General features: G+C 37.8%; 3 protein-coding genes and 1 long non-coding RNA gene across 5 annotated transcripts in view; 2 read left to right on the top strand and 2 right to left on the bottom strand.

Annotated features, from left to right (window-relative positions):
• LOC105341993 (probable thiopurine S-methyltransferase) overlaps positions 1-2,102 on the bottom strand; it is a 6,256-nt gene extending 4,154 nt beyond the window's left edge. Inside the window, exons 1-2 of the mRNA XM_034458142.2 lie at positions 1,963-2,102; positions 1,710-1,787 (exon numbers count right to left, since the gene is read on the bottom strand). The gene's annotated coding sequence lies outside the window, so the exon portion shown is untranslated. The remainder of the gene's footprint in view (positions 1-1,709; positions 1,788-1,962) is intronic.
• The window catches only part of LOC105341992 (acyl-coenzyme A thioesterase 13), a 21,491-nt gene extending 15,847 nt beyond the window's left edge, over positions 1-5,644 (top strand). The window contains exons 1-4 of one of the 2 annotated variants that reach the window (XM_034458147.2): positions 1,802-1,949; positions 2,392-2,576; positions 4,590-4,741; positions 5,201-5,625. In XM_034458147.2, the coding sequence (XP_034314038.2) occupies positions 1,848-1,949; positions 2,392-2,576; positions 4,590-4,741; positions 5,201-5,220 (459 nt within the window). In that variant the 5' untranslated portion in view covers positions 1,802-1,847 and the 3' untranslated portion in view covers positions 5,221-5,625. Of the gene's footprint in view, positions 1-1,801; positions 1,950-2,391; positions 2,577-4,589; positions 4,742-5,200 lie in introns of those variants that run through there. The other variant, XM_066065901.1, reaches the window with a different exon arrangement.
• Positions 5,161-5,934, bottom strand: LOC136269956 (uncharacterized). The gene is made up of 2 exons (XR_010707566.1): positions 5,735-5,934; positions 5,161-5,346 (listed from the first exon to the last, which is right to left on the bottom strand). It is a non-coding gene; the product is annotated as an uncharacterized lncRNA (long non-coding RNA).
• On the top strand, positions 5,901-14,874 carry LOC105342011 (dorsal-ventral patterning tolloid-like protein 1). Its single transcript, XM_011448790.4, has 16 exons — positions 5,901-6,059; positions 7,813-7,999; positions 8,171-8,358; positions 8,477-8,647; positions 8,767-9,038; positions 9,137-9,239; positions 9,364-9,489; positions 9,806-10,228; positions 10,335-10,516; positions 10,623-10,839; positions 10,933-11,043; positions 11,136-11,325; positions 12,405-12,664; positions 13,929-14,074; positions 14,370-14,454; positions 14,702-14,874. The coding sequence occupies exons 1-16, from the start codon at positions 5,993-5,995 to the stop codon at positions 14,776-14,778; spliced, it is 2,805 nt and encodes a 934-aa protein (XP_011447092.4). The 5' UTR covers positions 5,901-5,992; the 3' UTR covers positions 14,779-14,874.

Here is a 14,874-nt window from a genome sequence, read left to right as displayed (position 1 = left end):
AACAAGAGCTGGGACTTTGGGTAGATTTGTCAAACAGCAATGTGACGTAGGCCGGTCTATTTCATTGTCAGCCACTCAGCCATGGCTCTTTGAAATCAACAAGATTTGTCTGGCTTTTGAGCTAAGACTTCGCATTCCATGCACATTTCGCTAGAAAACCGCGTCATTTTTAACGTGTTTTGACGCAAGTCTAAATAGATAGCTACGTCAAACCGAAAGTCCAGGGTCTTGTTAAAATGGTTCTATCGTCCGGGCTTCATTATGGCTGATGCAATGCAAAATCCCCGAAGACTTTCTATTCTTAGTAATGTATTGAAACCCGACAAGCTAAAGGGGGTGTTTCAAAAGGAAATCTTGGGATTTTTTCATACTATTGAATGAGCATCGTCTGAATCAAGATGTATTTATAAATATCGAATAATATAAGAAAATATGAGGCAAAAATATCTTGGGACAGACTATAAATGCAACAATCTCATCACTGCGTATAAAATTATATGTAATATACATAAGTGGTTCCCAAACATTAAATTCTCTGTTACTTGTGTAAAATTATATTTCATACATGTTGTTAAAACTAAACGATTTGTTTGCATGAATATTTAGACAACAACCATATAATTTCACAGCATATTATTAAATAGAACCATTTTAGCAATAACTTTAATATGTAGAACAGAAAAAGAAATCCCTAGGGCAGAAGTTTAAAAAATGTGCAAACTTGATACATTTCAAGCGAAATCCCATAGGGTCCTATGTTAAAGATTAACAAACTTTGAGATGACCCCCTAAACAAACGGTGTGGTAAATGTTTTATTTTTTAATTTTAAAATAATAATTATATAAATAGAAATTCAGGTAAAAAATTTCATTAAAAAATCTAGGGCAGAACTAATTAGACCCGGCCTCGTTAAATACAGATTTGTTTTCCTCTCGCAAAAGCCTATATTTCGCTGTTATTCTCAGATTCTCACAGTTTACGGTCATTAGGCTATGACCTACATTAAAATATAATTTAATTACTATTTGATTTTTTATCTATTATATATTTTACATCATGAACTTTACTCACATTATTTATCAAAGTTTCACTTGAAAAAAAATCGTACAAACGTATTTAAAAATCATTCAAACGATTTCCTAAAGCGTACAAACGAGTTCTTAATCGTACAAAAGATTTTCTAAACGAATTTATAAAAATCGTTCAAATGAATTTTAAAATTTTGACAACAATATTCTTGATAGTACAAACGAATTTAAAAATCTTTTTATTTTTTCTGCCAATTTGAAATGACACCTATATACGCTGTCGTCGTTGTTGACACGACCACGTCAAAAATAATATTATTTTTAAGGATACATTAATACCATTTTTTGGGGGGGGGGGCATTTTACAAAAGCGCTGTCAACTTAATTACTCGCCTTATATTATTCTTTTACAATCATGTCTGAAGAACTTTTAGTGTTGATTTTTCTAACGTTAGGAAATCGGATGAACGATTTTTAAAGAGTAACCTATAAATCCACAGACTTCCGTTCAATATGCTTACTTTTCCCCCCTATCGGCTTCCATAGATAATGTTGCAAACTAGGATGTTGAGCTAGCACCTAGCTACTAGATTACTAAAAGAACTAATATTTAGTGTATTATCTGATGAGGTATTTGGATGGTTTCAACATTTGAAAGTAAATAAAAGCATCAGTCTTACCTATGTGTAGAAATTCACTTCTGAAGTTTCGTACTGGTCAACTGGTAAAACTGGTGGCTTTTATGTAAACGGATTATTCTACCAAGAGAGATAACTTGTGATTAAATTATTAATCAAGTTGCACGTATTTCGGAGAATATGAGCGAGAGTCAGACCGATGAAGAAGGACTCAGGATAGCTAAAGAAGTTGCATTTGGGAGAGTATTCGGACATAAGAGATTTGAAAACATCTTACAAAAGGTGTGTAACTTACCTTAGTTTGATGCGATCTGGATTATGACCTTGTACATAACAAGACTATACAGTATTTTTCATCGGAGGTAAATGTAGGACACCTGATCTGAACTCAGTCACAAAGCTCAGGTAGTGTGTCTAATCGGTACGTTACGTAACAGATAGCACTACCTGTCTCGAAAACAGTTGTAGCTGGAGACTCTTTCTATATATGCAATAACAAATAGTATTCACTTACATATGTATACCATAATTGACCCAGTCATCGACAGAGTTCAATTTTAATTTTCGCTCAATCCATCCTTCCATCCATTTTTTCATCTTTCCTTCTATAATTTTATTGGCCATTGTGTACTGTTCTTTTAGTGCGAGAATTCTGGGTTGGCACTAAAAAGTGAAATGCATCATTGTATATATTGTGTTAATATTGTTGTTGTTGTTTTTTTAGATATCCATAGTGTCGGGAGGTGGGGGTAATATCACGTGTGAATTTGAGGTAGTGGAAGACCACAGAAACAGCCATGGAACTTTACATGGAGGACTGATGTCTTTGTTAGTGGATGCAGTCACTTCGTGGGCCCTCCACACAAAAGTCAGGGACAGGAACAGTGCTAGCATAAACCTGTCGCTACGGTATAATAATGATCATCATTTCTTTATAGGAACAAGACACCCATCAATTCAACCCCTAAAACTTCAAAAACTTCAGTATATTGCATAATAAAATATTGTTTAAATCAAATTAAAGTGGTTAATTTTGACCAGAGACAATATGTAAAGAAAACTGTTTTCTTGTTCATCCGTTTTTTTATACACAGCTCTTCGTTTTCAGAAGATTAACATAGCCTGAAGGCCCTGTCACACCAAGCTGCGTCCCTACGGCGTGATCACGGCGTTGTTAAACTCATGGAATCGCCGTAGGATCGCAAGGAAAATTCAGAAAAAAGTACAGTTTTATTTGAAAATTTTACAAGCGGAGATGTCACGGCGTCCTGACGGCGACCGAGGCGTTCTTACGGAGCTCCCACGGCGTTTGACTGCGTTTCCACGGAGTTCAACTTTGCGATTAACTACGCCCTCGCTGAGTCTCCGCCGAGCGCTGATATTGACGTGCTAGGAGTTTTTACCGCGCGTCCACGGCGTGCTCTGCGCGCTGACTGCGCTTACAAGACGTTCTTTACATCTTGGTAGGTTAAAATATTAATTTGTGCAATTGTATGGGAAACAAATAAGAATTTACAACTAGTAAATAAATGATTAAAAAATTGTTTTGATTTTAAGAAAATGTAAATTGTAATTGAAACATTGTTACTTCTAAACAATTTGTGAATGACTAGGATACAACTCTAAGTAGCCAGGTCTACAAAAAAGATCCGTTATTAGTTGTGAGAAAACATAGAAAAGATGTAAAACATCAGAACTAAATGGCATGAATTCCATCTACGTCCATTGATGTGTCTTGGAATATTAGCAAATGCTACATTTTACAGTCATCTACATCCAGTTTGATAATTTTTACATCGTTTGCTATTGTACCACAGCCATTTTTCGAGTTTTTGTGGTCTTGATGACAACGCACTAGAAACGCCGTGGGAGCGCGGTATAAACGCAGAAGAAACATCACGAGAGCGCGATGAACGCAGCAACCGCTTTTTGGGGTCGCTGTGTGAACGCAGCCAAATTGAAAACAACTTGTTCAAACGCTGTGGATGCGCAGTGAGAGCGCGATAGAGACGCAGTGAGATCCCAAAGGACTCCGTGAGGTCTCCGTGCAAGCGCAATTGACTTATCACTGCGTTTACACTGCGATTCACTGCGTTCCTTGAGCGCGCCGACGTAGCTCTCGTGGCGCTGTTGGAGATCTTACGGCGTTGTCACGGCGACCTTACTGCGCTTCTACGGCGTGTTTATCAGAACGCCGAGCCAGGGCGCGTACTTTGTGCATGTTCAAAGTGCACGCCGTCGCATGGCGTTCTTTTAAATGTTTAAGGCGATCCCACCGCGACGGACGAAGATGCCGTTGCGTTGTTACGGCGCTGTAGGAGACTCTACTGCGTTTACCTTGGCGTTTTACATTATTTAAGGACGCAGTGGGATCGCCGTGAGGACGCAGCTCCGGTGTGACAGGGGTTTTGGAATTAAATTATGGCCACGAATACTAAGTATCCAGTCCTCTTTGTGATATCGGGCACTGTCGCGATTTTGAATAATTTGCTATTACTACGTCGTTTAATGGAATTAAAAAATTCTATATAGTCTATAAAAGTCTATATACAAGTAACCGTGACACAAGAAAAGTTAAGGTTAATTTTCTAAAAGAAAGTAAGACAAAAATCAGGGGGAGCCTATTTCCTGATTTGAGGCCTGCCTCGGTACTCTATGTTCAGTGATCTTTCCCTTCAAGTAATATTAAAATATCAAACATCACATGTATAGGCCATAATTTAATTAGTCAAAATATTATAAATATCATAAGTTTAATCCAGTGCATATATTTAGATGTATGTAGTATCTCTATTTCCTAGTATGTAAGAAATGTTATCTGTTTATATAAACTGTAATTTTCACAACCAACCAGATAGAAAACTCTTGTATTAATGTCAAGAACGACTTATAATCTTACAATTGTACTCCTTTTCATCAAAGATTCATCAAGCCCGCTAGGGTGGGGGAGACGGTGGTCATTGAGGCGCGGACCACCCGCTGTGGACGACGGGTGGCGTTCCTATCGGCTGAGATCCGCTCCAAGGAAGGCAGACAACTCCTGGCGGAAGGCTGGCACACAAAACTCCTCATGGGTCAGGCTTTGCAATATCTCAAAAATCTTATACATATTGTTAGTACCACACTATCCAAAAGGAATATTTCTTGGCTGCTCAATATTTTTTTTTTTTTGGGGGGGGGGGTCTACTAGTACATACATGTATATATTTCTCACAGTAATCTTTGTAACAGAGGGGTTGCGCGCAGTCACTTTGTAAAGCCCGTTTCTATCTACCTGAGATGCGCTACAAACACATTGAAGGACAACTGAAAACTGACAAAAACGAAGAGAGTTCATCAGAGGGCCCTCGAATTTTTGTTAGCATGTTGGTTTTTGTTCCTTTTGACCTTTTGGGTAACCCCCTAAAAGGAACCACATCAAATTACTTTTTTGCAGAGTGTGGTCTACTGCATACAGCTGTACATGTATGATAATTTTTACAATACAACCTGCTGCTATCATGTTTTTGTCTACAATACACTTCTCTTTACAGCACCAGGGGCCAAGCTCTGACTAGCTTTACAGATGCAGCAAGATTAGCCTTGGGACCAAGACACGTATTCAGGGATACTGGGCTTCAGAGATAATCTAGTGTATCATAATCCATGTGATGAATATCAAATCCTGAAATCCATGTTCCTGAAACAAATAAATTTTGTTGATCAAAACTTAATTATCATTACCGGTATATCACCTGCATCAACGATTCAATATTATTGATATTGTGAAAGAAAATCATACTTGTTTATGTGTTGTTATGAATCAAAGTGTTGTGCTGTTGAAATATACAGTTTTCTCAATTTAAAAAGTTCTTGTTTACTTAATTTGCTAAAAATGTTTCTTGTGTGCACAAATAAAGAATCGTTGTTTTATGAAATCGAGTTGATTAACATAAATGAACCCATATCAAATATAGTTTCTGTGGTTTTCGAAGTGCATATACAATGTAACTCGGAGTACAATTCTATACAATACTCCGTGGTGTTAATTTGGATTTGTAATTTGGATGATTACGAAAGCTGCTCACCTGTCATCAACGCACCTGATTCACCTGATCAGAAAAACCAAACTGGATGAAGATTATTGGTCAACATTTCGAAATTGTGGTCAAGTATGAAAAATAAGGAAGATATATCTGTACGTCAGTAGTATTGGGATGGAAAGACTTCCCGTCTACCTGTCATGCCTGGTCTATTTATTGAGATACGGATAAACCAACCTTATCATTTGTACTATAAGGGATAGATAAGAAAAGTCTGTAGAACTAAATCCTTTTCTGAGAGCAATGGCTAAACTTAAGGTTTTATTGAATATTGTTCCTCTTCTTTTACTCCCTCATACGGTTCTAGCAGGTAAGAACATTACTGTACCCATTTCGTTAATAAGACGATGATACCTGATATATTTCTCGTTGGTCGGTCCGACTTACTGTTTATATACTGATGCTGTATACTATATGGTAATGACTGGGAAATTAATGTTAGAAGACAGAACACGAACAACATTAATACCAAAGTACCACTTTCTCAAACTTGACACGTACATGTACATGTACCACTCACGATACACTGTTTGGGGAAATGTTGTATTTCTCAGATACGACCGTCTTCAACTGGTCATCAATACACTGGGCCATTTCGTTACTTGAAATGAACTGTACTGTTAACGGTGTCAAGAGATAGGAAGGCTAGACTTTGAATTAAAGAAGAGTAAGAGTCCGGGGTTCTGAAATATTCAATGGTTGGGGAGAGGGATTTGCTGCATTTGTCAGTTATCAACATTGTCTATTATGATGTGGATGCATTACCTTATTTACCCAAGTCATCCTCTCTTCGCCACATACTTATATATGAGTGATTTGAATTGCTGTGTTTGGAGACATCAAAGACCTTGTACATTTTCGGCTGCAGATTAACGTTGTGGCCACCCTTTTTTAATGTGCTCTAAGTGCCATATCTACCTTGATTTTTTTTTTCGGGGGGGGGGGGGGGGGGGTGGGGGGGGTTGTCTATTTAAATAGCACAGCATGCTCTAAAATATCAAAGATACTTTGGTCGAAGACTAAAATATTAAGGGGTGTGTGCTACTTTTAATAAGCGCATTTTCTAAAACTTCAGCCATCGAAATAAGTAATTTTGCGTTTGTCGCCTTTGAAAGTAGATAGATAGTAAAACTAATATGCATCTGCTTATTGCTAAAGATTGGCACTGGTGGAAACGCCAGGCATGGCCTTAGCTACATGTGCAGGTACAAAATCAGTTTCATCAGTTTTGGTTTACCGAAATAAGTTTCTTTGAAGTCATGATAAAGGAAGTGTACAGGTACTTGTGTATATCCTAAATTACCTCACATTTGACCCACTTTCAGGCAGAGCTCTAGATACAATTGATAGCCATTTCTCAATGAATTGTTTCAAGTGTATATTAGTATTGGACTATTACAACATAGAAGCGTACAATAGACTTTAAATTGTTGCACAGAAAGTTTGAAAGTGAAGTTAAGTCTCTAAAGCAACATATGTAAGATAAATTTAGGTGTAAGCAACGTGGGCTACTGGAGTACACAAGCGAATACATGTATGTGCCTCACATGAAATTCACGTAATGTTAGCGTAAATTTTATTTTAAAATTTTCACATGAAGCTCATTTCACGTGAATTAACGTGAGACACAGGATTGGATGTGATGTATCGTATATATATTGGTATATCTGGTTCCTTCGGGAAGTTTATTTAAAGGGTCTTGCATTTCGGGCTTTAGTGTATTTTGGTGCATACTGTAGGATTTCCTGACGGCTTCCTTTTGCTGAGATTCGGGTAGAAGTGCTTTGGTGTAGACACGATGTCAATTTCAGTTTGTCCTATATTATGGTGTGGGTGCAAACAGATCCATTTTACCTTGTTAGAAGTATCTCTAGTTTACTTTTGTTTCGGTAAAGAATCGGTTTGGTCTCAAGATGTCTTAATTTTTGGCGTAGATTCAGGTAGATCTTAATATGGATTCAGGAATAATATTCATTGATATTTTGTGTAGATTCGGGTAGATCTCTTTGTTCAATACTTTGCGTAGATTCAGGCAGATCTGAAGGTGTAATAATTTCGTGTAGATTCAGGGAATTCCCATGGCTGTGGGGGACACGGGTACATGACCACAGACAGTGGCATTATTCACAGTCAACCACCTGCCCAGAGCAGGTACGATAACAACATGGACTGCACGTGGCGGATTCACGCCCCGGCCGGTAAGGTCATCAGGCTGACGTCAAACTGGTTCAACGTGGAGCAGGATGGAACGTAAGTTCGGAATTTCACTAGAATTGCAATATCCGGAGGGGGGTTGTTATTATCTTATGATGTCATTTTGAAATACCAATGCAATTCTCTCTCACGTATGATTTGGAATTTGAACGCAAAAGTCGAGCGATTAATGTGTTTGATACATGTTAAATGTCTTGCATTATACAGATGCAGTTATGATTATTTGAATGTATATGATGGATCAAACACCGGAGCGAAATTGATAGATAAATTTTGCGGTCATCGAACTCTGAACATTCTGTCATCTGGACAGAACCTATACCTGGAATTCATAACTGACGATAGTGAACGGCTAAGAGGATTTGAACTGTCCTACAAATTTGTCTATGCTTCTGGTAAGTGCCAGATCGTCAGAATAAAATACCAGTACATGACCAAACGACTTTTGTATACGCTCAAGTTAATAGAAAAACTGAGTTTGAGAAATGTATGGATGATATTTATTTGGCTTAGATACCTGCGGGGGAAGAGATTTCCAGTGCCGTAACAGCCACAGGTGCATTGACTACTCTATGGTTTGTAACGGCATCACAGACTGTGTGGACGGAACTGACGAATCAACGTGCAGCTTTACCACTGCTCCGATATCGACACCTTCCGGCTCGGTCCATCCTATTTCTTCCGGTAACCTTATCTAAACTACGCCAAGAGAGAGAGAGAGAGAGAGAGAGAGAGAGAGAGAGAGAGAGAACATACCGTATGTTATGTATAGCTGTCTTGTTTTAAAATTCCATCTTTTCTAGGAATTTGCAACACTGATGAGTTTTCGTGTCCTGATCATTCCTGCATCCCTCGGACCTGGCTGTGTGACGGGGACAATGATTGTGGAGACAGCAGTGATGAGAGGAATTGTGGAAGCTCACAAGGTTCTACTGTGTTACCAGCACTGTCATCCGGATGCGGAAGTTCTAGCACACAAACAGGCATGATGGGTAGTTTTAATAGTTTGAATTACCCATCGAACTATGATACTGACTTAAATTGTCGATGGGAAATCAACGTTCCCACTGGCATGGTAAGTGTGTTTGTCGAAAAATTGTACACGTTAATTCCTGTTCGTTTAAAAACATAAAATACTGGTGCAAAGATAGAATCTAAATTCATTTACTTTAGCACATAAGATTGGTGTTTGCGGACAAATTCGGACTAGAGGACAGTGAAAATTGCATGTATGACCGAGTCACAATCTATGACGGAAGCCAAAGCAATCTCATAGGTATAGTTTAGATAAAAAAATCTATTTTTGCGTAAGAACGTTAATGATTCTAATTCTTTGACATTGAGCCAAAAGAAACATACAAGTATGAATAATCGGTTTCTATTTTTTTCATCAACGAAAGGAAAATATTGTGGATCACAACATCCCGGTACCATGGTGTTGTCCAGTAACCACGTCATTGTACAATTCACCAGTGACGACAGCAACGGGGACATAGGCTTCCTTCTTCACTGGTCAGCCACCAATGGTACTTTTATTTGTTGCTTACAGAGAGCACTTTCTGAATTGCATCATTAAACTTCACAGTAATAGACATCATCGGACCTGTTTAAGGTATAAAGACGATGAAAAAGAAAAGTAGATATTCAGAAGTAAACAGATATGCATACTGTTAATAAAACGTTTCTGTGATGCTTGAAGTCGAGGGCGCTGAGGCAGTGGTACACATTCAAATTAAGTTTTTTAAAAATACAATTCCAGATAAGTTTTACATTTCTATATTCATTCTCGGCGTAAAAACGTTACATTGATTAAAAGCAAATGTGCGGTATGTTTTACTATAGCGTCTGTGGTGATCCCCGGAGACTCTCACACCACACCTGCACCCTCTGGAATGAACTGTACCCAAGACATCTATATCAACGACACACTGTCGGCGGGAACCATTTCTTCTCCAAACTTCGGAGTCGGCCTTCAGTACCCTCCAAACTCTCGATGTGTTTGGAGATTTTTTGCTCCGTTTGGTTACGCTATCCGTCTGACATATACACAGTTTGGCGTGGAGAGCGGCAGAGCCTGTCCCTTTGATTCTGTAACGGCGTTTGACGGACAAACTTCCACAGGGAGAATGATAGCAAAGAACTGTGGTAACACCATACCAGCACCCGTTGTCTCCAAAACCAATGCCATGTTCGTCAGCTTCGTAACGGATGGCACTACACAAGACATGGGATTCAGGGCCACTTATACGGCCGAAAAAGTCTCTGGTATAGCACAATTGTATATTGAGATTTTATTTATGACAAGTCTTTTCCATTGTTATTCGTGCGAGATTTGGTTCCAAAGCGACTGTATAACGCTGTAAATTTTTAGTATCCACACAAACTGTTTTGACGGATCAGGCATGTCATGGAAGCACACCACTCGTTCTCAATCAAACTAGCGGCTTTATCTACTCCGAGAGATTCACCCTGGGAATGAACTACCCAGACAATATCAACTGTAGATGGCACATCAAGGCTCCAGCAGACAAAGTTATTACCCTGCAATTTAATGTAAGGAATCGGCCTTCTGACAAATTTGTTTTTTAATGCTTAAAATTTACAATAGTCCAACCATTTTTTAAGACTATTTATAGTATGGGTTGCATTTTTTTCTCAGACCTTCTTCCTAGAGAAGGATCGCAGCTGTCAGTACGATAATCTGCAGGTGCTTGATGGACCCCTTGCCAGTTCTCCGCTCATTGGTCGCTACTGTGGAATCATCTACCCACAGAAACTGACATCGACCGGAACAGACCTATATCTGAGATTTCAAACCGACGAAAGCGAAAATGAGATAGGATTCAACATCACATACACAGTACATGATCCTATACGTAAGTTTGATGACGATGTTTCAACAAAAAGTAGCATTTTGAGAGGATTGAGAACTAGTCATTGAACAATTGTCAAAACCCTGTGTTTTCTAGCAACTTGCGCCCCGAGTGATTTCACGTGTAGTGATGGTACGTGTATTGATAGGACATCGGTGTGCGACGGGATCAAAAATTGTGCAAGCGGCAACGATGAAGTTGTATGTGGTAAGTGAAAGGAACCTAGCTTTTTATATGAAATAATATGCGTAATATTTAGAGTATCAAAGGTTGTTAAATATATAGCAATTCTTTAACAGCCTCGAACTGTGGAATACCAGCCATATCACCGTCATTGGGTAACTCTCGGATCGTTGGAGGTAAAGAAGCAGCCCCAGGAAGTTGGCCTTGGCAGGCCTCAATTGTATATGGTTCCTTCAAGGACCATATGTGTGGCGGTACCCTAATTTCAGACCAGTGGGTCGTGACAGCAGGGCATTGCTTTGAAGAGTATGTATTATTTCATCAAATTTCCTTTCTTCATTTGTTTAGTTGTAAAATTTGCCATATGTTGTACATGTGTATTTTATATTGTTATACTTTCATGTTAAATACTGAAATCTGATTTGTTAAGACGCAGTTCATAATCTTGTCTATTACCCTCAGCGTTAGCAACGCACTTAGCAACGGGTAACATTAAAAATTGTTACATGCGCGAAAATTATGCGCGTACGGTTCGCTGTAGAATTCACGTTATTCCTATATAAAAGCAGTAAAATTTTCTTAAAAGTTAAGATATTCAGTATAACAAAATAAATAGTGCCTGTTTGGGAGGATAACAGTATATAAATAGTGCCTGTTTGGGAGGGTAACAGTTGAAATTGACACCCCGAGAAAACCATTGTCAACCGACGCGAAGCGGAGGTTGACAATGGTTTTCGAGGGGTGTCAATTTCAACTGTTATCCTCCCAAACAGGCACTATTTATTTTGTTATACTGAATGTCTTTTTAAAAATTTTTAAGAAAATTTTACTGCTTTTATATAGGAATAACGTGAATTCTACAGCGAACCGTACGCGCATAATTTTCGCGCATGTAACATTTTTTAATATTACCCGTTGCCAAGTGCGTTGCTAACGCTGAGGGTAATAGTAAATATTATTAACTGCGTCCTAACCAATCAGATTTCAGTATTTAACATGAAAGTATAACAATTGAAATTGACACCCCTCGAAAACCATTGTCAACCTCCGCTTCGCGTCTGTTGACAATGGTTTTCTCGGGGTGTCAATTTCAACTGTTAACCTCCCAAACAGGCACTATTTATATACTGATACCCGGTAAATTTAATAGACCATGACACATTATTGTGAAATTATTGTTTTATGTTTGCATCAGTGTACTTCATTTCACAGGAACCTGAACTTTTATCAGTCCGTCGCTCAATAAGCCAAATTAAAAAAAATTCTACCTCCTCTCTATATATTCATAAATAGAGGAGGTAGATTTTTGATTTGGCTTATTTAGAGACTGATTGAAAAAAAATCAGGTGCATGTGTTCATTTTAATCATTGGGTATTAATTGTAGTGATAGATCCACGTCAAGCTGGCATGTAGTTCTTGGAAGTCATCACTTGAATAGGCATGATTCGCATCAAATCGTCGTCGGAGTCTCCAAAGTTTTAGTCCACGAACGTTATGACCAGGATACTACGGAGAATGACATCACTCTCCTGAAATTAGCAACTCCTGTGACGTTGAATGATTACGTCAATATTGTCTGTTTACCCAAACGAACGGTATCTAGTGGCCAGCACTGTTATATTACGGGATTTGGTGACACAATGGGTAACATTTCATTTCATCTTTGATGGAGGTCTTTATACAACGTATTTGTATAAATATATAGAAATGGTCACATATGAAGGTGGTATGGGACACATCAAAATCAAGAAGACTAATATTTCAATATTTTTTCTTTCCCAAAATGTTACCTATAAATGCGTAGTGCAATAGGTAAGAGCGTTAATTATGCATTACAGCATATGTACAGTTGATAAATTGTAAATAATTGATAAGGAGTTTTGAAAACGTGCATTAAATACGTAAACATTTAATGTGAAATGAAAACAATATATCAGACATAACCAGTTAGTATAAAATGACTCAGTACAAAAAATGTAGGTGGCCTTCGTATTGTCTAATAGCGCACAAGTAAAAATCTTCGATCACTTGTCCAACGGTAGGTCACACCGCCGCGGTTTAAACATGGCTGCAGCTAGGACCGCGATGGTGTAACGCGGAAAGTCAAGAGATCGAACCCGCAGGGGATTTTATATTTTTTACTTCTTCAAAAATTGTTTAAACAATTTTTTTCATGAAACATTGAACATTTTGAAAAATCGAAACCAATGAAAGCCTTTTACTATAATGTACTTTTATCCCTATTAACATCGACAGGTGTCCCATGCCACCTTTAAACGTACGCAAATGAAGTTGGCAATGGTTAAGATTGAGAATTGTGATGTCTACAGTTGCAACCATTTTGAATTTAGACACAAGACTATTCGAAACATGTGCGTCTTTAATGAAAATCTAACTTAAATTTTCTCTAACATAATTTTGATATTGCAGATTTTATCAAGACAGTTTAGTTAGGCGGTTTTGAGTCATTAAGGGTCCTCGATCCACACACCTAGGAAAAGTTCTGCCTACAAGCCCATTCTACTTAATTACTTAAAGATGTGGATTTTTAGCATTGTATTCGACTTGAAAATGACCCTAAAAATCTCACTTTTTTTTAAAAAAATCAACTTTTTAAATTTTACTGCTGTTCATGAAAATGAAAACCCTTGCTGTATTCGAACTCGGGACCTGCGAGTTGGTAGACTAAAGAAACGCCCACTGCGCCACAGAGGTAGACAACAAATAAATGCGGTATAAACTGTTTCACAATGCGCTGTAATCGCCATGTTGTGACGTACTGTCATAAAAAGTAGAAGTCACGGGGTGTCGAGGATCCTTAAAACGTCAGTTATGTTTTCTTAATTTGTGTACTTGAAAAGAAGAATTCTTGCTCTTCCAATAACTATAGACGCTTGTTCTACTATAGGCACGTGTTGTCATGACGTTTTGAAGCAAGCCGAAATTCCTATAATTGATGTGACGAGATGCAATTCTACCAGATACACGGACGGACAAGTGTTCAACACAAATATATGCGCTGGTTTGGACAAGGGAGGCATTGATACCTGTCAGGTATATTTATCTCTCTTTTTTCGAATGTAATATTATGATTTGTTTAGCTCTAAATGTTTAACCCTTTGTATCATTTCTATATAGACCGTGTTGTTGTAGTTGTTAAGTTGTTGTTGTTGAGTTGTTGTTTTTTAGTTCTTCTTGTTGTTATTGAGTAATTGTAGCTGTAATATTTGTTGTTGTTGTTGTTGTTGTTTTTGCTGTTGTAGTTAAGTTGTTGAGGAGTTGTTGTTGCTGTTATATTTTTTGTTTATTCATAATGGCGATGATGTTATCGATGAAATAAATGTTACAGGGAGACAGTGGTGGCCCCTTGGTTTGTAACATTGACGGAAAATGGCAGCTTGAAGGTGTGACGTCATGGGGAGTGGGATGCGCAGGTATATTTGATAAAAATGGAACACAAATTTATATCGCTGTTATATTTATTTCAATGTGTTGTTAATCTATTTAATACTTTCAAGCAATTGTTGGACCATATGTGGTTTGACGTTTCATTGAAGGATAGATTATTGTGAAACATCGTATTCATGTATATTTTTCTCAATTTCTTTGACGTAGATAATTGTAAAATGTTTGAGTTTTGTTTTATTCTTTATATTTGAAAACCTTTTTGTATATTTCCAGATCCTATGTCGCCAGGAGTATATACGAAAGTATTTGATTACGTGAATTGGATACAACAAACGATTGTTCAAAATTAAAACAAGAACAACTGAACAATTTTATTGTTTACGATTTTTTGTAACTTAACAATAGAGTGAAAAAGTACATTGTGTTCTCTAAATCGTCCTAAAAGT

Source organism: Magallana gigas, chromosome 7, assembly GCF_963853765.1.
Source record: "Magallana gigas chromosome 7, xbMagGiga1.1, whole genome shotgun sequence".
Taxonomy (NCBI): Eukaryota; Metazoa; Mollusca; class Bivalvia; order Ostreida; family Ostreidae; genus Magallana; species Magallana gigas.
This window is presented reverse-complemented; position numbering and strand designations above follow the sequence as displayed.